The 22,376-nt window shown below is 47.3% G+C and overlaps 1 protein-coding gene across 5 annotated transcripts in view; it reads right to left on the bottom strand.

Moving 5' to 3' along the window:
• Positions 1-22,376, bottom strand: part of ZNF638 (zinc finger protein 638) — a 63,138-nt gene that overhangs the window by 16,002 nt on the left and 24,760 nt on the right. For 3 of the 5 annotated variants that reach the window (XM_065634398.1, XM_065634399.1, XM_065634395.1), the window contains exons 6-28: positions 21,169-21,491; positions 17,317-17,463; positions 16,829-16,960; positions 16,425-16,483; positions 16,210-16,253; positions 14,525-14,722; positions 14,355-14,426; positions 12,297-12,349; positions 11,127-11,188; positions 10,835-10,873; positions 8,302-8,615; positions 6,835-7,157; positions 6,155-6,301; positions 5,887-6,018; positions 5,504-5,562; positions 5,290-5,333; positions 4,907-5,068; positions 4,737-4,808; positions 3,410-3,462; positions 2,650-2,781; positions 2,374-2,502; positions 2,009-2,050; positions 367-507 (exon numbers count right to left, since the gene is read on the bottom strand). In XM_065634398.1, coding sequence (XP_065490470.1) covers positions 367-507; positions 2,009-2,050; positions 2,374-2,502; positions 2,650-2,781; positions 3,410-3,462; positions 4,737-4,808; positions 4,907-5,068; positions 5,290-5,333; positions 5,504-5,562; positions 5,887-6,018; positions 6,155-6,301; positions 6,835-7,157; positions 8,302-8,615; positions 10,835-10,873; positions 11,127-11,188; positions 12,297-12,349; positions 14,355-14,426; positions 14,525-14,722; positions 16,210-16,253; positions 16,425-16,483; positions 16,829-16,960; positions 17,317-17,463; positions 21,169-21,491 — 2,879 coding nt within the window. The remainder of the gene's footprint in view (positions 1-366; positions 508-2,008; positions 2,051-2,373; positions 2,503-2,649; positions 2,782-3,409; positions 3,463-4,736; positions 4,809-4,906; positions 5,069-5,289; positions 5,334-5,503; positions 5,563-5,886; positions 6,019-6,154; positions 6,302-6,834; positions 7,158-8,301; positions 8,616-10,834; positions 10,874-11,126; positions 11,189-12,296; positions 12,350-14,354; positions 14,427-14,524; positions 14,723-16,209; positions 16,254-16,424; positions 16,484-16,828; positions 16,961-17,316; positions 17,464-21,168; positions 21,492-22,376) is intronic. The other 2 variants (XM_065634396.1, XM_065634397.1) reach the window with 2 other exon arrangements.

Below are 22,376 nucleotides of genomic sequence, written 5' to 3' on the forward strand. Positions count from 1 at the left end.
CCCAAAGCTCCCACAAAACAGGAACTCACTGCCCCCAACCTACAACTCTGGTGCCAGAGTTAAGGACTTTTCCAGCCATTTGGGAAGCTTTAAGCTTCTCTTTCAGAGCTCACCGAACTGCTCCCGTATTGCTCAGCCTCAATAAAAGCCTCCCGTTTGGGTTGGCTGGTTGTTTTTTTCACTTCCCCGCTGCCCTCAACAAACAGGACGAACTATTTTCTTGGTCAGGATGAGTGGAAAGAGTCAGAAACTTGATCTCTCGTCAGCAGAACATTCTTGGCACTGGGAGATGAAAAACCTACTTTTTGATTTTTTTTTTTTTCCTAATATAGCATTTTGCACCAAAGGAAAAAAAGAAATATTTACCTTATTTTTATTCTTCAGTATAACATAATGATCTACTCTTCCGAACCGAAGCCCCACACAAACAACCTCGAGTTCCCTGTATCCATCGTCCGGCAGGTTCCCCAGATGCACAAACTGCTTGTGAATGGTCTCGGTATTTACCTGCAGAACAGGGGACACAGAAATTCCCTGAGCTTTGGAACAGGCTTTGGGAGCAGCTGCTGAACGAGGCTGGAAAAGCCCCCGGAAGGTTTGCGTGGTACTCAGGAATTACCCAAAAAGAACATTCACACACGTCCAGCGTTCACACATTTGGATTCAAATTGGATTTTCTATTTTCTATATCAATAGAACCAGCTCTACTTCCTGGTAAAGAATAACAAACTTAAAAGTCAAATGAGTGCTTTATTTTTAATTACTATTATGTTTTTAAACTTCTGAAAGTCTCTTCAATGAACACTGCAAAATACAGCTAAAGTCGAAAACAAATTTGGTATTTTGAAAAGCAGACATTATCTAATGAGATTATAAATCAGTCAAGGCATAAAAACCTACCCAAAAATCCCCAATCCTGGTTTTAAATTGGAGTTTGTTTTACTTGATCAGTTTGTAACAACAAACCATAAAATCCTGGAGGATTTTTGTGTCCCGAGGGCCCCGGGACACAACACCCCAAGGTTCTTTTGAAACCTTCAGCAACCCTTATCTTTAAACACTTGAAAGCAGTGTGTCTCTTAGAAACACAACACTCCCAACAAGCCAGAGATCCTTCCTCCCCCTCTCTCCAGCTCTGCTGTGTTCTGGTGCATTATTCACCACTTTAGCAGGAGCACAAAAGAACCATTTCGGCTGAGGAGCGTCAGCAGGAGGGGCTGGCACTACATCCCCCGTGTTCCTGCCTGTGCCAAACCATCAGCAGGAGACAGCAAACCCCCGGCCCTTTGTGAGGGAAAACTCAAGCCTTTTGGGCTTTCTTGGAACACCATTTCTTGTTGGCAGGGCTCTTTGCAACATATTTTTGAACCAAACCCGCTGAGCTGCTGCCGCCGCCGCTGTTCTCAAAGTGACTCTTGGGCAGCTCCTGTGCCAAGTGTTGGAGCCCAGAGACTCAGATTCACACCCGCGACTGACCCTCTAGCAGGAATATCCTCCAAATGTTTTTCGCAGGAGACTTGAAAGCTACGATTTCATCCCCCTGTCCCCACCGACACCGTGTAAAATGGTTCACGCATCAACTGCCAGTGAGGGAGGAGCAGGGACAAGGGAGACACGCGACACCAAACAAAGCACGGAGATAATTTTGATAGTTAAACCAAAATATCTGCCTATAAAACACTGGGAGAGTGGGTGGCACTACAGATGGGCAAACGCCGTAATTCTCCAGTTTGTGAGAGCACAGCAGAACCGTAACAGAAGGGGAGGGTCTCCAAGGGCCCCTAGAAATGTTTCATTCCTTCCACTTCACGCATCACGGAGCTAAACCCAGTGAACATTTACTCATCCTATTCCCTGCCCATTCCCCCAGGAAAACATATAAAAACATTTAATTCAAGAGAAAGCTTAGATAACAATTCAATTAGCTAATGTTTCAGTGCAGGGGACACTAATTTAAAGTAACATTTTGATAGCATAGAGAGGAAAAGTTACGCTGCTTGCAACTTACCTTCGGGTCCGAATCTTTAATTAGAGTAGTAAATATTGCTTCCTAAAAAAAAAAAGACAGACACTGTAAGATTTGAACTGTAAAACGCAGCTCCACGAGCAGCAGCCGACTGGCCGTCACTGCCTCCTAACCGCTCTTTAATTTCTGCTTTCTTCATTACATCCTCAGCACTTTGGACGTCTCTGTTATTCTTGTATCCAAAGACCAGGACCCAAAAAGACATTGAACAGAATCGGTCTCCAACAGGACAAACCATCAGAACATATAAACCAGGCGGGGTATACAAGTCGCCTTAAATATCAAATCCTGCTCTGGACGGAAATGTTACCAGGTATCCTAGAATTTCAATCTATTTTATTACTTACTTCATCTTTTATGGTCTTATACTGAGGCACCATGCTGATGCAGAGCTGATTTCCATCCAGCGATATTGCAAAGCAGGTGTAAAATTTAACCATGGAATCAGCAGATTTTCTGTTTATTTCGAGATACGCCTTCCAAAATATAGAAAACATAGTGTTACAACAATAAGTGATTTATCAAAAGCATCTTACATCAACACTTGCTGCATTATAGTCTCACATTTGTGTTAAAAACACGTTTGTTATTTCTCTAGGTAGAAATAAATCCCAATCAGGTACCTTCTTGTGAGACGACAGGATAAGCACATCCCTCAGCCCTCCAAACGGCTTCGCAAGGTTGAAAATCTCCTCAACAGAATAACCTTTCTCAGGCAAGTTTGAAATAAGAACCACACACGTATCATCGGGCTCCTGCAAACCAAGGAAGTGAATATTACCGGTATTTCAGTTATTTATTACAGTTATTTTTGCCATGTACAACCACCATTAAACTGAATGACGCACTTGCTTAAAAGCACGATACATCACTTGAAATTATGGCAAACCCAAAGGTCATTTAAGCCTTTTCAGGATTTCACAGCAGAGCATATTAAACAATTTTTTAAGAACCTTTTCTCTAATTATGTCATGTAATAACCTTAATTACTGCTTAACTGTGGATGCATCTACATCTAAGCTAATTCTGCACAAACCTTAGGTCATCTCATGCTACTTTATATTATAAAAAATTCAACCAAACCGATTTCCCCTGTAATTATGACACTGTTTTATATCCCACACACCGAACCCTGCAGGACGGTATCACCCCGGAGCAGGGCAATGCAGGTGATCAGAACGCAAAGGAGCTTCGGGGTCAATAAAAACCCCTGGGAAAAATAAAAAGCCAAAGAGTGCAATGGTAGATGGCTGTCAAATCACAAACAGCACCCAGAAAAGTAACTCTAGCCCCTGTTTCTGAGCAGGAATTAAGAGGCAGGGGATGGCGGGGGATTGGGCAGCACGTGCAGCCACCGCTGCCCAGAGCCGCACGGACACTGACCTTGCCGGCCGGGGCTGGGGGCTCCTCGCTCTTCACAGCCACTCTCGGAGCTTCTGAAATAAATGGGTGGGTGGTTTAGGAGCTCAGCAGAGCTCCTGGAACCCTGCAGAGCTTTCAGAACCCCTGGCATTACGCTTTATCACTCTTAGCTTTGTGAAAAGGAAATATCCCTTCATTGAACTTACAGCGACAAGTGACACTGGTGAGACACATACAGGTATATAAATGTACAGCTACGTAAATGTACAGTTCTAGAAAAGCTTCCACATAGAAGAGTTTTCAGTAGAGATAAAAAAAATAACTACAATCCCTTCATTAACACACAAACACTTTGCTGCCATTAAGGCCTTATCAGTGGAATAATCACAAGACTTTCCTGTGGGCGCACAGGGACTATGGAGGTGCCCAGTGTGTGTCCACAAAAAACTTTTTCTTTCGTTTTCCTGAGAAAAGTCCACAGTGACATGCGAGATGCTCAGAAAAATAGACACAGGAAACCAGCAATGACACAGGACAGGTAAAGGAGAATCACTTCTACTGTCAAATGTTTATCATAGAATGATTTTGGTTGGAAACGCCCTTTAAGATCAAGTCCACCCGTTCCCCCAGCCCTGGCACTGCCCCATGTCCTGAGAACCTCATGTCCGTCTGTCCAACCCCTCCAGGGATGGTGACTCCAGCACTGCCCTGGGCAGCCTGTTCCAACGCCCCACAGCCCTTTGGGGAAGAAATTGGTCCCCAGATCCAACCTCAACCTCTCCAGGTGCAACTTGATGCCCCAAGCCCCTCAGTGTTGAAGAGGCATCTGGTCAATGCCCTTAACAAATTGCTTTAGCTTCTGGTCAGCCCTGAATTTGTCAGGCGCTCAGATGAGATGATCGCTGTAGGTCCATTCCAACTGAAATATTATATCTTTTACTCTACTCAGTTATAAAATCTGGGGAAAACAGCACCTATTGCACCAGCTCCAGCAGGCGATGGAAAGCGCTGAGGTTAATGGAGTCAGTGGTGCAGCTGTAAACAGAACACACAGAAAGCCCAAATCCTTTGCTCCGATGGGCTGTAAATAAGTCTCCATGTCGCACTGAATAGGTCTAGGTAAAAAACCTATATCCGCTGAAAGATGTACATCTGGGGTGTTTTTAGCCACTTCAGTCACCACAATGAACTGTTGTTTCAGGTTTCAGCCACTGAACCTATTTTAACAGTTTCTTTCCTGACATCCTCTGTCATCTGAATTTCCCGGCCGCAAAAGCTTCTCCTTTAGTTCACAAGAGCAGAAAGGTTTAGGACAGAAAAGACGAAAACCCATTGGTTTGCAATTTACCTTGATCAGCTACAGCTTCATTAACCTCACCCACGTCCGCCAGCACCGCCTCAGGCACCGGTGCAAGTTTCTCTAAAATAAAGAACACGTTTGAGAAGACATCACGATGTCCAACTCCCCGGAACTCACAAGCAGCACAGCGAGCCAACCGCCGCTCCGCGTGGCGTTACCCGGAGCAGGGGCCGGCTCGGCCGCTCCGTTGTGCTGCGTCTCTGCTGCCGTCACGGGCTCTGTCTGTCTGTCCTCCCCGCTCCCGCTCTCCGGCTCTGCCGCCTGCGCTTCCACAGCGGCCGATCCGGCTGCTGCCGCCTCAGGGGCTTCTGGGGCTTCTGCTGAGGGAAACGGCAGAAAAAAAACATTCCCCAGTTCAATATATTAAACTAATCCATTTGCAAAATGACATTATAAATTTTTCTGCCCGATATTCAGAGGCAGAATCACATAAATTCCTGTTCCTCGTGACAAATGGGAAGAAAATGTCCCTAGAGGAAAAGCTTTGCCAAGCAAATGTGTGGCGGTGGTTCTGTGGGAGGCTCTGCTGCCCCAAACTCACCTGGAAGGGGTTTTGTTGTCTTGGTGGAGGGCGCCCGATGTTTCCTGTTGTGAGCAGGTGGGGGAAAAATACAGAAAAATCAGGTTCAAACAAGTGAATATTGAAACAGCTAAAAGAAGCTCAAAAACCAGTAAAACACAAGGCCAAACTGATAGGAACCCATTTGGTTTCCAATAGTTGTCACTAACACTAAAATGCGGTTGGCAACACTTACTTTGTACTCGGTGCAACTTTTTTAGGAGTCTGAGTCCGTTTTTTGATCACAGTTTTGGCCTGAAATGGACAGAAAGGAGAACTTCCACTGCAACGTTTATACTTTACATACAAATGTGTGTGTATATATGTATATATAAATATTATTAACGGTGTAAATATATTAATACAGGGGTTATCTTCAACTGGTAACCGATACTATTCAAAAATATCAAACTCATCTGAGAAAACCAGAATTAGAATGTGTGTTTTCATACATATTTTAGACTGATATTTATGAAAAGGAAATTTAAAAATATAATAAAACTACTAAATCTATTTTTCTGGAGAACAGCAGGTTTTGGAGCAAAACCCCAAGTGACCGACACAGCCTCCCGCAGTTACCGGGTCAGGAGATTCTTTTGGCTTTTCTGCGACGCTGATTTTCACCCGTTTCCCGTTCACCACCACGGGCACAGTTTTGCCATATTCCACAGCTGCTATCACGGCTTCTTTGTAGTTCATTTCCAAGAAAGCCTAAAATAAACGGCACTTTCAATCTTTATTAATATTACAGACACAAGACAGACTTTGCTGCAATTCTGCCTTAGAAAATCTGCTCACAGCGTTTTTTCTGCATTCCGACACCAAAACGTTCTGCAGGAAAACTCACCTCATTCCTCGAGCGAAGCACAAGGATGTCACTGACTTTGCCAAATGGCTGGAAAATGTTCTTAATGTCTTGATCTGTAAAGCCATCGTCCGGTAAATCGGAGATTTGAAGGACTGTCCCAAAACTCAGCAATTCCTCAGTCAACAGCTACAAAGTAAAAACAAAACAAAAATAAACACTTTCCAAGTCCAGTAAAGGAAACAATAAAGGATGTGTAATAGGAATTGCTCTGAATTAGTCAATCTGCCTAGTTCACCGGGGTATTCTGAATAAAAACGCATGGACACAGCTGTTATTTTCTTGTTCTCCTACTCTGCCTAATTCTTCAGTGCCCAGAAGACAGGACACAGGATTACTGAGTAACACAACTTCACCTTTTTGTTTTTGTCAAGTCCTACAGATCCACATATTCCTGATTGTCTGGCCTGGCTGGTGAGGAGCTCCACAATTCCACTACTTTCCTTTCAGTACCTTTATTCCTTTTCAGCAGCACCAGGCAATGTTCCCTTTGCTCATCATTTGGTAGTTTCCAGCCTCCAAGGACGATTGTGTTTACAGCAACTAAAACTCAGGCTGGTTTTCAGGTGGTGTTTCTAAGACACCTTTCGAGAAGTGACCCCCCGCAATGAGATACGAACCAAATTTTCTCTGGAAAATGGAGAAAAGCTGCAGCCGCTCACCCTGTTGTCAGCAGCGGGATGAGCTCCGCCGGCTCCTGTGGACGCGTCATCCTCATCCTCTTCCACTTCTTGGCTTTGGGGTAAATCAGCCATTTCAGGAGGTGAAGAACTTGACCCAGCTATCGGAGTCACAACTTTCTTCGAAGTCTTTGAAGAAACTCGTATTTTCAGCAGCTTCTTCCCCACTGGCTGGTGCGAGCGTGGCGGTTTTCCTGAGCCCGAAGGTCCCTGCCCGGCTGCTTGAAGCGACTTATGTTTCGTGATCTCCGCTACGAAGTCGGGTCTCAACGTTTTCACCACTGTCTCCAGAGAAGGTTTTCTGTCTGTGAGCGGAAGGGAAAACAAACTGGGGTTGGTTGTTTTGTTTTTAGAAGAAAAGATACACATATCAGTGGTTTTCTACAGTTCCAGTGTCACCACCCACTCCCCATTCCATCTCGAGAGCCACTCAAGTCAGAGAACTTTAATCACGTTCCAGCGGAGATGGTCTGTAAAGAATAACCCTCTGCACTATTTTCACTGTGTGTTTTAAACTGACAACGATATCTACAAAAATCCTAAGGGCTGGAGCAAAAGAACAATTGTTTAATTTAGTACGTCATGGAACATAAGAAAATAAAAGAAGTTTTCAAGCCTTTGGTTCTCTTCTCAGATACTGATACACAGCAGGACTTACTCTGCTGAACTCTGTACCCGCCTGTCTTGCTCTTTGCCCTACAGACCGTTGTTTTAAGTTATTCTTTAATGATCTGATACAACATTTATTTCCTGCACACTTGCTTTCTGGGGAAAATTTATATTTTGATTATTCATTGCTTCTTCCTCTCATTCTTCTACATTAAAATGGCTTGAGTTTTATCCTTAGGAAGAACTTCTTGGAACTGCCTGTCCCTTCACAACTCTTCGCCTACACGTCTTTCCCACAAGAGCTCGGTACCTCTTTATGTTCTGAAAGCACACGGACAACACAGCCACAGTCTACAGACCCAAGGAAAAAAATAAAATCAACCTTTAAAAGTTCCTCTGTTCTTTTTCTCCTCTTCAGAATTTAAAAAGAAAAGCAACGCCAAACAAACTGGTGTTTCAGCCAGAGACTGAGCTCTGAATGAACTCACCTGCGTTGCCTTTGCAGGACCATTTTTTTGACACTCAAGGATGAAGAATTTTCAGTTCTTTTCAATCCCTGACTATCCTCACTGGCTTAAAATCCGAGCACGCTTGGAGCAGACCCTTGTTCAGCAGTTACTGCTGAGATTAACCAATTGTGACAGCAGGTCAGCAAAACCTCAGACCTTTTAGAACACCCATTCTCTTCTAAGCTTCTCACCAAGCAACAGCAAAAAGCTCTTCTCAAAAACAGAAAGAAAAGTGCCTGGGTGACCCCTGATCAATAAACCTCTTGAAACCAACGCTGTTTTCCTGCAATGGAAGTAAGCTCCATTTTGGCGGCGCATCCGGCCCTTTTACCTTGCGAGCCGCTGGATCTCCTGGCTGCCCAGTCGTTACTGGCCGACCTGCGAGGCCGGGGGCTGGTTCTCAGCGGGTTCCTGGATCGCTGCGGTGAGCGGGACCTGTGCCTGGGGCTCGGCCGCCGCATCGGCCGCGGGCTCCGGCATCTCGGCCGCGTCGGCCAGTACCGGCCGGGGCTCCTGGACCTGGAGCGCGAGCGGCGCCGAGCGGAGCTGGAGCCGGAGCCCCGCGAGCGCCGGGGGCTGGGGCTGCGGCTGGCGGAGGCGGAACAGCGCTTCGGGGTCTGGTTCTCCTTCCTGTCACCAGCATTTCTAACAGAAACCCAAAGTGACAAAATTTAGAGTCTGATTTGTTAACAAACACACTTTTTGTTACTAAACATACTTTACATACTGGTAATGTGTCTACTTATTAATTTAGGATAGGTAGACACAACTGAAAAGATGCAAGGAGAAGAGAAAAACCTGCACGGAACAAGACAAAGCTGTGAAGAAAACTAAAGTTACAAGCTGCAATGCTGCGGAAAAATAATACAAAGAGAAAAGGATACATGAAAGGGTAAAGAATTAAGATATTTCCCTTGCTTCTCCCAAATTTAGTTTGGAAATAAGCAACCTTGAGACATTATGGCTAAAAGATTGACTGAGAGATTTGGGAGGATACATAAATACACATCCCCTGTGTATTTATCCTACCTAGAAATGTCAAATTGAGGAAGAACATGGAAAGAAGTAACAGTGAGGAGATCCATGGAAGAAATAGTCCCTCTTAGAGACACAGAAAGTTGTTAGGCACAGGAAACTCTGACAGGACAGATCACAGGAGTAAAAGCAAAAACCTTGAAAATGGACAGAGCATGTGCTTAAATATCCTGAACATTTCTGATTAACTTCTCATAGAATCACAGAATTGGTTGGAAAAGACTCTCAGGATGACCGAGTCCAACTCAACCTAAATCTGGCACAGCCCCGTGTCCTGAGAACCTCATGTCCGTCTGTCCAACCCCTCCAGGGATGGTGACTCCAGCACTGCCCTGGGCAGCCTGTTCCAATGCCCCACAGCCCTTTGGGGAAGAAATTGGTCCCCACATCCAACCTCAACCTCCCCTGGCGCAACTTGAGGCTGTTCTTGTCCTGTCACTTGCTACTCGGGAGCAGAGCCCGACAGGCCAGCTTAAATCTCCTCAACCATGTTCCACCCCACATAGTAACGTCCCATTCGCTCCAAACATCATTAACAATCCATTTAAACCCCGTTATTCCTGCGCCAAATAGAACTGGTTGAATGTATTACCAAACCCCCCCGATTTCTGGATTTCCCGAGCGGTGAGGATGGCTGGCTCACTGACCCTGAGCCGCATTCGGACAGAATATCCCAGAATAGCCAGCCCTGGGAGCAGATGTGCTGTCATCGGGAAGGGCTGTGCAAAGCACCACCCTAACAACAACTCTTGCACAGCCCAGCCCTCGCTCACCAGAACTGCTGTTAAACGCTTCTCCCATTTACTGATGGCCTCCAGTTAAAAGCAGCTCCCTTTGCCTCGGCTGCACACAACATCGGCAGCACCGGCAGCTGTTTCAGTGTGAGGTTTGAAAATAGAATAATTATCCTCACAAAAGTTTCAAAAGATTATTAGCTTTATTTCTCTTATTTCTCTTTTTAAAGCTTTATTTCTCCCTGGGGAGACCTCAGCTGCACTCTGCAAACTGACCTGACTTACATATTCAGCTTTGTAACTTTTTTTTTTTTTTAAAGGCAATAGTTAGCTTCCCAGGAAGTGTGTCAAACTAATTAATGCAAAGTCACAGGAAAATCCAGCACCAGTTTCAGTCCTGTGATACCTATTTGGCTGCAAGATGAAATATGTACAAATATTGAACTAGTAAAATAATCCAATCTTGCTGAGATTCAAGGAGAAGTAGTCCACAGGGTGTGGGTGTTTTTTACAAAATTAATAGTAAACAGCATAGTTTTTAAGGACAGAAGAGACATGAGCTCATGAATTCCATAGTTTTTTCAACTTGTGATCACGTAGCTCCCCAAGGGACCTGTGGACGGAGGAGCTGGTGCAGTAAACGCTGAGAGCAGCACACGCCTGTTGTCAGACAGGCTGAAGCTGCAAACAGGAGTGGCCTACGTGGAAAAAAGATTAAACCTACAAGTCAGAAATCACGTGGTTTAATCAGGGATCTAACGCTGGTCTCAGTCTCCTCCATCACCGCTGCCTCAGTTCAATAACTCACAACAAACCCAGGCACAGCCAGAAGGTTCAAGGAGGAACAAGATCCATCTTCAGCCTTTTCTACAGACTCCACTCTCCCCCTTGGCACACAGTTTTCAATACTAGGACACTTATAGTATACAATTAATTTAGGACAAAAACCACAAAAGCACCCACACCATTTGATAATGAAAATACGACACCACTAATGGAGCTTGCCAGGGAGCAGAACGGGAAAATTAACGGCATTAATCACCACGTTTAGGAGAGCAACAAGTCAAAAACAGCCCGCAAGCAACAAGCAGTTACCTCTTGGAGGAATACGACTCAGGGTTCCAGTCGGGGTACCTGGGCAGGGGTAAAAACATCCCCGTCAGTGACAAAGCTCCAGCTGCCGCTGAAGCCCCAGCTCTGCCCACACGCTGCAGCGTTTCCAGACGCACGGCCCCGCTCTGGGCTCCCGAAGCACCGAGTTTGGCCTTCCCCCTCCCCACCCAAAGCCCGTTCACAGTCAGACGCCCCCGACCCGCGCGGGGAAACGCAGCGAGTGCCTTTGCACACAACACCCTCAACACCCAGGACCTGGAAACCAATTCCTTACTGTTGGCGTAACTGGCGGCAGCTTTCGATGTGAGAGGTGGAGTTCTGGTGCAGAATCCAGTCCTGGGGGCACAAAAACACCCGGAGAAGCTTCATCAGTGCGTCAAATGGCAGCATTTCACACTTCCTAGCTATGTCTTGCCGTATTTTACCTTCCCTCAAGCAATCTTACATCAACATCAAATTTCTCACTTATGCTTATTACTCTTTATGCAAAAGACTAAAATACTTATTGATTATCAAAAGCTGTTAAAGAACAGAAAAGCATCTAAGTGGAAGTTGAACAGAACATATTAAATGAACCCATTACTTCCAGTAACACACTGGGTTGTTGTCACTACACTTCTAATGCAAAACGTTGATCCAATTGCTGGCTCTATGAGAAGAAAAAAACTACTTGCAGTCTGCCCAGATTCTCAGACTGATGAACACACACAGTAAATTAAGCTGAATAAATCAGAGAACCCGACACACTGATGCAACTAATACATAAGGCTTTGTAAAATAATTGGGGTTGTGAAATTACACGATTTTTTCTAAGCGCATGCTGGTTTCTAACAGAAAAGCTTATAAAATGTGTCACTGGCAGAATCAAACTCTCCTGCCTATTGACAAAAATGTTGAACGTGCTGGTGCACAGAAAAGCTGGTGATGGATCCTCAGAGCTCTGAAGTGGAAAACCGTGACCAGCCCAGGTCCTTCTGTGCGTTTTGGCAGCACAGACCGTGGTGCAAACAGCTGCTCCTGCACTGACCCACCAGCCCAGCGACGGCAAATGTGCTGCTGCACCAGACCTGCCCAAACTGCTTGTGAACACAGAAACACCGGGGGGTTTAAAGACATTCAAACACACTGGGAGCACAAGGCTCATGATTTCCCGAAGGAACAGATACGCTGCGTAACCAGCAAACGAAAGCACTGAGAGATTTTACAATTTACAAGAATTGCAACTATGGCATCTAAAGAGAAGAACCCCGGAGCAGAGCAATGCAGGTGATCAGAGCATAAAGGAACGTTGGTGTCAATAAAAACCCCTAGGAAAAATAAAAAGCCGAAGAGTGAAAAATTAACTCTAGTCCCTGTTTCTGAGCAGGAATTAAGAGGCAGGGGATGGTGGGGGATTTGGGCAGCACGTGCAGCCGCCGCTGCCCAGAGCCGCACGGACACTGACCTTGCCGGCCGGGGCTGGGGGCTCCTCGCTCTTCACAGCCGCTCTCGGAGCTTCTGAAATAAACGGGTGGGTGGTTTAGGAGCTCAGCAGAGCTCCTGGAACCCTGCAGAGCTTTCAGAACCTCCTGCATTATACGTTATCACTCTTAGCATTGTGGAAATGAAATATCCCTTCATTTAACTTACAGCAACAAATGACACTGGTGAGACACATACAGGTATATAAATGTACAACTATATAAATGTACAGTTCTAGAAATGCTTCCACGTAGAAGAGTTTTCAGTAGGGATAAAACAAAATAACTACAATCCCTTCATCAACTCAGAACTTTTTGCTGCCATTCGGGCAACCACAAGACTTTTCTGTGGGCGTACAGGGACGATGGAGGTGCCCAGTACGTGTCCTCAAAAATCTTTTGTTTTCCTGAGAAAAGTCCACAGTGACATGCGAGATGCTCAGAAAAACAGAGACAGGAAACCAGCAATGACACGGGACAGGTAAAGGAGAATCACTTCTACTGTCAAATGTTTATCATAGAATGATTTTGGTTGGAAAAGCCCTTTAAGATAGAGTCCAACCTTTAACCCAATGCTGCCAAGTCCTGCACTATTTCAGGTTTATATAACAGGTTCAGCAACTCCAACCTTGCCGTATCTCCACTACCATATGCATAGAACTGAGAATTAATTTACACTCATGCTATGTTTAAAAGAAAGTCTGTTATTAATCAGCCTGTTATTAACCCAGTTGTATCAGCCGAACGGTCACAAGTCCATGTGGCCTGAGCTCTGAAGTCCTGCTCAAGTAACACGATGTGTTTCTACGATAAGGTCACCCTCCTCATGGACAAAGGGAAGGCGGTGGATGTAATTTTTCTAGATTTTGGGAAGGCTTTTGACCCTGTCCCTCCCAGCGACTTTCCAGAGCAGCTGTCCAGCTGGGAGCTGAGCAGGTTAACGGGCGGTGGTGAATGTGGCCACCCTGGCTGGTGACCGGGCAGCAGAGGCTCTTCCCAGGGCTCAGTCTGTGCGGGACAATCCATTTATCAACCATCTGGATGCAGATGTTGAACACACCATTAGCAAACATGCTGATGAGCCCAAACCGGGAGGTGCTGCTGACTCTCCGGAGGGACAGGAGGTCTTGGAGCCATCTGGATAGATCGGAGCATCGGGCACCGATTAGTGGGACAAACTTTAACAAGTTGAAAGGCTGGATTCTGCACCTGGGATGGAGTAACAACCAGGCACAAGTACAAATTGGGAGAGGAGCATAAATCTTGGGTGTTTTTAGCCACTTCAGTCACCACAAGGAATTGTTGTTTCAGATTTCAGCCACTGAACCTATTTTCACAGAATCACAGAATGTTAGGGATTGGAAGGGACCTCAAAAGCTCATCTAGTCCAATCCCCCTGCCAGAGCAGGAACACCCAGGTGAGGTTACACAGGAAGGCGTCCAGGCGGGTTTGAATGTCTGCAGAGAAGACGACTCCGCAATGTCCCTGGGCAGCCTGGGCCAGTGTTCCGTCACCCTCACTGAGAAGAAGTTTCTTCTCAAATTTAAGTGGAACCTCTTGTGTTCCAGCTTGAACCCATTACCCCTTGTCTTACTGTTGGTTGTCACCGAGAAGAGCCTGGCTCCATCCTCCTGACACCCACCCTTTACATATTTATAAACATTGATGAGGTCACCCCTCAGTCTCCTCTTCTCCAAGCTAAAGAGCCCCAGCTCCTCAGCCTTTCCTCACACGGGAGATGCTCCACTCCCTTCAGCATCTTTGTGGCTGCGCTGGACTCTCTCCAGCAGCTCCCTGTCCTTCTGGAACTGAGGGGCCCAGAACTGGACACAATATTCCAGATGAGGTCTCACCAGGGCAGAGTAGAGGGGAAGCAGAACCTCTCTCGGCCTACTGACCACCCCCCTTCTAATTTTAACAGTTTCTTTCCTGACATCCTTTGTCATCTGAATTTCCTGGCCGCAAAAGCTTCTCCTTTAGTTCACAAGAGCAGAAAGGTTAAGGACACAAATGAGAAAAACCCCGGCACTTTGCGATTTACCTTGATCAGCTACAGCTTCATTAACCTCACCCACGTCCGCCAGCACCGCCTCAGGCACCGGCGCAAGTTTCTCTAAAATAAAGAACACGTTTGAGAAGACATCACGATGTCCAACTCCCCGGAACTCACAAGCAGCACAGCGAGCCAACCGCCGCTCCGCGTGGCGTTACCCGGAGCAGGGGCCGGCTCGGCCGCTCCGTTGTGCTGCGTCTCTGCTGCCGTCACGGGCTCTGTCTGTCTGTCCTCCCCGCTCCCGCTCTCCGGCTCTGCTGCCTGCGCTTCCACAGCGGCTGATCCGGCTGCTGCCGCCTGCGCTTCCACAGCGGCCGATCCGGCTGCTGCCGCCTCGGGTGCTTCTGGGGCTTCTGCTGAGGGAAACGGCAGAAAAAAACATTCCTCAGTTCAATATATTAAACTAATCCATTTGCAAAAGAAGAATGAACGACGCTATACATTTTTCTGCCAGATATTCAGAGGTAGAATCACATAAATTCCTGCTCCTCGTGACAAAACCTACAGGAAAAGCTCTGCCAAGCAGAGGTCTGGCTGTGGCTCTGTGGCCGGCTCTGCTGCCCCAATCTCACCTCCTTTCCCCAGCTCTTTGCTGTTCTGCATCTACAAACACCAAGAATTATCGCGGCATGAGCCAGGTCACCAGCAGCAAGAAAGGTGCTTGAACTTACTGCCTCCTGTCACTGCCCATTTCTTATTATTTTCTTTTTTACCTACGTAAAATATGCAAAACCAAGTAAAACAATCGAAATGCTTATTTCTGTAGTCTTACATTTGTCAAGTAAGAGTATTAAAGCACATACAAAACTGTTGTGCGGCAATTCGTGTCACATTTCCCACAAAAAAACCCAAAGCTAAACTCTAAGTGAATTCCAACAAACTACCGAAAGCCATGGAGTCTCTTTTGTGAGTTTATTTAGCATTCTGGTGATGAAACCTCACTCCTGCAAAAAGGTTTGTGTCCTCTTTCTGTGAAATGACTGTCAGCAATTCACTGTTTCCATTTAGGAGAGATCTCTGAAACGCGGTTACACGGATCTTCATTCCTGCTGGAAACTGGATTTGGAAGTGATGGCGCTGACGCACGAATCAAGACTAACAACGTTTTTAAAAGGCACAATTTCCGTCAAAATAATGTCTGGTCCCCAACTTTGCTCAGAAAAACTGCTCATGAAGGCCAATATAATCAGCAATATAAAATGATACAGCTGTTATTTCCAATGTCTTAATAATATCAAATTTTTGTGAAGTTTCATTGGCTTTTGATACATTTACTGCAGTTTGTCCTGTTTTCAATGAAGTATTTAAAAATATAATTCTTCTCTAACAGCATGACAAAGTTTTTCGGCCAGGCCAAGTAATAATAATAATTGGAATAACTTCTGTCTGGATCAGGGCAGAATTTTCTAAGCATTTGGAACACACAGGAACATCAGCCACTGGGAAGCACCAGCAATGACTGCGAAAGAGAATGTTAAATACATATAAGCTTTAAGTCAGCATGAAGAATTACACTTATTTTATGGAGCACAAAGTGCCACAGTTACGTTCAACAGATGAGGCGATTGTTTAAAATTACAGAGTACAAGCACAGGCTAAGGTGGGGTTTTCTTGCTACTTTAGGGTTGTTTTTCCTGTTGTTTTTTTTTTTCTTTTAAGGAAAGAAAGACAAGGTTGCGTGAAAAGGAAGATACTTAAAAAGTATAAACCAGACGTTTTCTTGTACCTTTTAGGACTTGCTTTCAGTCACTATTAATGAAATCATTCCCATAAAACGGCAGAAATGGGAACAAAGTTGGAGGGAACAACGCAGGGTCCACCAGAGAACAGGTCACGAACTCACCTGGAAGGGGTTTTGTTGTCTTGGTAGAGGGCGCCCGATGTTTCCTGTTGTGAGCAGGTGGGGGAAAAATACAGAAAAATCAGGTTCAAACACAAGTGAACATTGAAACAGCTACAAAAAGCTCGAAACCAGGAAAACACAAGAAGCCCAACTGATACGAACCGCGTGGTTTGCAGTGGCTGTCACTAACACAAATACGTGAGGGCAACACTTACTTTGTACTCGGTGCAACTTTTTTAGGAGTCTGAGTCCGTTTTTTGATCATAGTTTTGGCCTGAAATGGACAGAAAGAAGAACTTTTACTGCAACGTTTATACTTCACATACAAATGTGTGTGTGCATATATGTATATATAAATATTATTAACTGTGTATATATATTAACATAAGGGTTATCTGTCACTTGTAACTGATTATACTCACAAATATCAAACTTAACAAAGAAAAATAGGAAACCTGAACTAGGAAGTGTGTTTTTATGTGTTTTAGACTGATGTTTATAAAAGGGAAATTTAAAAATATAAAATAATATATAAAATAAACTACTAAATCTGTTTTTCTGGAGAAGAGCAGGTTTTGGAGCAAAACCCCAAGTGACACACAGAGTCTCCCGCAGTTACCGGGCCAGGAGATTCTTTTGGCTTTTCTGCGATGCTGATTTTCACCCGTTTCCCGTTCACCACCACAGGCACAGTCTCTCCATATTTCACAGCTGCTATCACGGCTTCCTTGTAGTTCATTTCCAAGAAAGCCTAAAATAAACAGCACTTTCAGTCTTTATTTACATTACAGACATAAGACACAATTTGCTGCAACTTTGCCTTCGAAAATCTGCTCACAGCAGAGCTGCACATACTTTCTAAGTTCACAGGGAGTTTGATGAAAAAGTCTGGATCTCAGTATTATACAAAAAGTATCCTAATTCCTCTGACATTTAAAACTTAGTAGCAAGCAAGACTGAATTTAATAAGTTAAATTCACATTCACAGCTATCCCACAATTATGTACGTGATCTTTAATGACAAACTCTTCAGTAAGCCTGTTCAGCTGAACATTCAAATATTACACTTTTTCATTTCTTGACAATTTTTTGTGCAGGAAAACCCACCTCATTTCTCGAGCGAAGCACAAGGATGTCACTGACTTTGCCAAATGGCTGGAAAATGTTCTTAATGTCTTGATCTGTAAAGCCATCGTCTGGTAAATCGGAGATTTGAAGGACTGTCCCAAAACTCAGCAATTCCTCAGTCAACAGCTACAAAGTAGAAACAAAACAAAAGTAAACACTTTCCAAGTCAAGTAAAAAAGGATGAGTAATATAAATTACTTGAGAGTAGTCAGACTGCTTAGGTCACCATGGTATTTTGAGTTTCCTGCTTTTTAACACAAGTGCAGAGCCGTAATTTTGTCGTTCTGCTACTCTGTCTCAGTCTTCAGTGCCCAGAAGACAGGACACAGGATTACTGGGTAACACATCCTCACCTTTTTGTTTTTATCAAGTCCTACAGATCCACATGCTCCTGATTGTCTGGGCCGGCCGGGTGAGATGCTCCACAGTTCCACTGCTGTCACTGTGATGGTTTTGGACTGAAGCAAAGCCTGTGGCCGTGTCTCTCCCAGGCTCCTCCTGGACAAGATGTCCAGCACCCGGCTGGGTGAACACACGGGCAGGGGGGAGCAACGGGCTGACAGGTTCCAAGGGTTCTAGTAAATGGGGTCATGTCGGCTTCCACAGGATCCATCGTAGGGCCAGCAGTAATGTCTTCATCAATGACTTGGGCACAGGACTTGAGGCAACACTAAGTTCATTGATGACACTAAACGTGGAGGAGTTGTCAACACTCTGGAGGGCTGAGAGGCCCTGACAGGGATCTGGACAAACTGGAGAACTGGGCAATCACCAACCGCGTGAAGTTCGACAAGGGCAAGTGCCGGATTTTGCATCTGCGACAAGGTCTGTCCTGTCAGGAGCTGATCCTGCCACCCCTGGTGCCACCGTTCCGAGCCCTGAGGTGATCTGGGTGCCCTGGTGACACCGTTCCGAGCCCTGAGGTGATCTGGGTGCCCTGGTGACACCGTTCCGAGCCCTGAGGTGATCTGGGTGCCCTGGTGACACCGTTCCGAGCCCTGAGGTGATCCGGGTGCCCTGGTGACACCGTTCCGAGCCCTGAGGTGATCTGGGTGCCCTGGTGACACCGTTCCGAGCCCTGAGGTGATCTGGGTGCCCTGGTGACACCGTTCCGAGCCCTGAGGTGATCTGGGTGCCCCTGGTGACACCGTTCCGAGCCCTGAGGTGATCTGGGTGCCCTGGTGACACCGTTCTGAGCCCTGAGGTGATCTGGGTGCCCTGGTGACACCGTTCCGAGCCCTGAGGTGACCTGGGTGCCCTGGTGACACCGTTCTGAGCCCTGAGGTGATCTGGGTGCCCTGGTGACACCGTTCCGAGCCCTGAGGTGACCTGGGTGCCCTGGTGACACCGTTCCGAGCCCTGAGGTGATCTGGGTGCCCCTGGTGCCACCGTTCCGAGCCCTGAGGTGATCTGGGTGCCCTGGTGACACCGTTCCGAGCCCTGAGGTGATCCGGGTGCCCCTGGTGACACCGTTCCGAGCCCTGAGGTGATCCGGGTGCCCCTGGTGACACCGTTCCGAGCCCTGAGGTGATCCGGGTGCCCCTGGGGCTGCCATTCCAAGCCGTGAGCTGATCTGGGTGCCCTGGTGCCACCGTTCCGAGCCCTGAGCTGATCTGGGTGCCCCTGGTGACACCGTTCCGAGCCCTGAGGTGATCTGGGTGCCCCTGGTGACACCGTTCCGAGCCCTGAGGTGATCTGGGTGCCCTGGTGACACCGTTCCGAGCCCTGAGGTGATCTGGGTGCCCTGGGGCCGCCGTTCCGAGCCCTGAGGTGATCTGGGTGCCCTGGGGCCGCCGTTCCGAGCCCTGAGGTGATCTGGGTGCCCTGGTGACACCGTTCTGAGCCCTGAGGTGATCTGGGTGCCCTGGTGACACCGTTCCGAGCCCTGAGGTGATCTGGGTGCCCTGGTGACACCATTCCGAGCCCTGAGGTGATCTGGGTGCCCTGGGGCCGCCGTTCCGAGCCCTGAGGTGATCTGGGTGCCCTGGGGCCGCCGTTCCGAGCCCTGAGGTGATCTGGGTGCCCTGGTGACACCGTTCTGAGCCCTGAGGTGATCTGGGTGCCCTGGTGACACCGTTCCGAGCCCTGAGGTGATCTGGGTGCCCTGGGGCCGCCGTTCCGAGCCCTGAGGTGATCTGGGTGCCCTGGGGCCGCCGTTCCGAGCCCTGAGGTGGTCCGGGTGCCCCTGGGGCCGCCATTTTGTGTGCTGAGATGATCCTGGGACATGGCAGCCCCGGCTGTACATACAGACTGGTGGACGATATGCTGCAGAGCAGCTCCGTGCAGAGGGATCTGAGGGATTTGGTCGATGACAAGTTGAACATGACCCAACAGTGTCCCTGGCACCAACAGGGACCCGTGTCCTGGTGCATCCAGCACCCTGGGGTGCGTCAGGGATGGACCAGATGACCTTTAAAGGTCCCTTCCAACCCGAACCGTTCTGTGATTGAACCCGAACCGTTCTGTGCTTCCAAGCACAGCAGGGCCAGCCGGGCAGGGAGGGGATTCTCCCGCTCTGCTCTGCACTGGGCGGCCTCACCTGGAGCATCCACTGTGTGCAGGGCTGGGGACACAGGAGAAAAGGAGATAAATCTACTGGAGAGTGTCCAGAGGAGGCTGCAAAGTCGGTGAAGGGTTTGGAGGGGAAGCCGTGTGAGGAGCGGCTGAAGTCCCTGGGTTTGTTCAGCCTGGAGGAGACTGAGGGCAGAGCTCATGGGGCTGCAGCTTCAGCAGGGGAGCAGGAGGGGCCGGGCTGAGCTCTTCTCTCTGTGACAGGGACAGAACCCAGGGAATGGCAGGAACATGTGCCGGGGAGGGTCAGTTGGACATGAGGAAAAGGTTCTTCACCCAGAGGTGCTGGACACTGGAACACCCAGGGAGGTGTCACGGCCCCAACCTGACAGTGTTCAAGAAGAGACTGGACAATGTCCTCAGACACACAGAATCACAGAATCACAGAATGTTAGGGATTGGAAGGGACCTCAAAAGCTCATCTAGTCCAATCCCCCTGCCAGGGCAGGAACACCCAGATGAGGTTACACAGCAAGGCGTCCAGGCGGGTTTTGAATGTCTCCAGAGAAGGAGAATCCACAACCTCCCTGGGCAGCCTGGGCCAGTGTTCCGTCACCCTCACTGAGAAGAAGTTTCTTCTCAAATTTAAGTGGAACCTCTTGTGTTCCAGCTTGAACCCATTACCCCTTGTCTTACTGTTGGTTGTCACCGAGAAGAGCCTGGCTCCATCCTCCTGACACCCACCCTTTATATATTTATAAACATTGATGAGGTCACCCCTCAGTCTCCTCCAAGCTAAAGAGCCCCAGCTCCCTCAGCCTTTCCTCACACGGGAGATGCTCCGCTCCCTTCATCATCTTTGTGGCTGCGCTGGACTCTCTCCAGCAGTTCCCTATCCACACGGTGTGACCTGAGGGGTGTCCTGTGCAGGGACAGGAGTTGGACTCCATGATCCATGTGGGTCCTTCCAGCTCAGGACGTCCTATGATTTTTTACTTTTAATTACACAATGAGCTCCTCCAAACAGAGCTCATCACTCACAGTTTATACAAACAAATGCCCAATAGAACCAGGACTCAAGTTAGCAGACTTTTCTCTCTGCTGTTGCAAAGCTCTAGAGAGATTTTGCTTCACATTCCGTCACAAAAATCCTTCTGTGTAAATGACCACGCTCCCCTGCAGCCAGCAAATCCCTGCATGAAGATGCATTATCTGTTGCACAGAATCAGCAAACAGAACAGTTTATCTTTCCACAAGTGACCCCCCGCAATGAGATACGAACCAAATTCTGGAAAACAGAGAAAACCTGCAGCCGCTCACCCTGTTGTCAGCAGCGGGATGAGCTCCGCCGGCTCCTGTGGACGCGTCTTCCTCATCCTCTTCCACTTCTTGGCTTTGGGGTAAATCAGCCATTTCAGGAGGTGAAGAACTTGACCCAGCTATCGGAGTCACAACTTTCTTCGAAGTCTTTGAAGAAACTCGTATTTTCAGCAGCTTCTTCCCCACTGGCTGGTGCGAGCGTGGCGGTTTTCCTGAGCCCGAAGGTCCCTGCCCGGCTGCTTGAAGCGACTTATGTTTCGTGATCTCCGCTACGAAGTCGGGTCTCAACGTTTTCACCACTGTCTCCAGAGAAGGTTTTCTGTCTGTGAGCAGAAGGGAAAACAAACTGAGGTTGGTTGGTTTGTTTTTAGAAAAAAAGGTACATACATCAATCACTGTTTGGTTTTTTACAGTTCCAGTGTCACCACCCACTCCCCATTCCATCTCAAGAGCCGCTCAAGTCAGAGAACTTTAATCACATTCCAGCAGAGATGGTCTGTAAATCCTAACAGAATAGTTCAGTTGGAAGGGACCTCCAGCAATCATCTAGTCCAACTGCCTGACCAATTCAGGGCTGACCAAACGTTAAAGAACGTTATTAAGGACATTGTCCAAATGCCTCTTAAACACTGACAGGTTTGGGGCCCCAACCACCTCCTTAGAAAGCCTGTTCCAGTGTTTGATGGCCCACACAGTAAAGAAATATTTCCTTTTGTCAAGTCTGAACATGCCTGACATAGCTTTGAACCACTCCCACGTGTCCTGCCCCTGGCTTAATGGCCCTGGAGAGAGACCTAGAACACTGGTTTATTTATATGACAAAAGAATCCTTGCTGCAGCCATGGAGTTTGCAGACTGTGCTGCACAAACGTGGGTAGAATCACAGAATGCCCTGAGTTGGAAGGGACCTTCCGTCACAACACAGTACAACGAACTTCCCTGTTACAAAGGCTGTTTCATGGAAAGCCTTTCATGTCCCATGCTCGCCTCCACAGAATTCCTCCAGAACACGAATGCCGTCCCTGTGCATTGCGCCTCCATCAACGCAGCACCTGAGGAGCCCATAGTCTTTCCCAGCGGCTCTATCGCCTTTGCAGAACTAGTTTTTGATGCTGAAGACGACGTTTCAGTTCTTTTCAATCCCTGACTATCCTCACTGGCTTAAAATCCGAGCACGCTTGGAGCAGACCCTTGTTCAGCAGTTACTG

Source organism: Caloenas nicobarica, chromosome 4 (genome assembly GCF_036013445.1).
Source record: "Caloenas nicobarica isolate bCalNic1 chromosome 4, bCalNic1.hap1, whole genome shotgun sequence".
Lineage (NCBI taxonomy): Eukaryota > Metazoa > Chordata > Aves > Columbiformes > Columbidae > Caloenas > Caloenas nicobarica.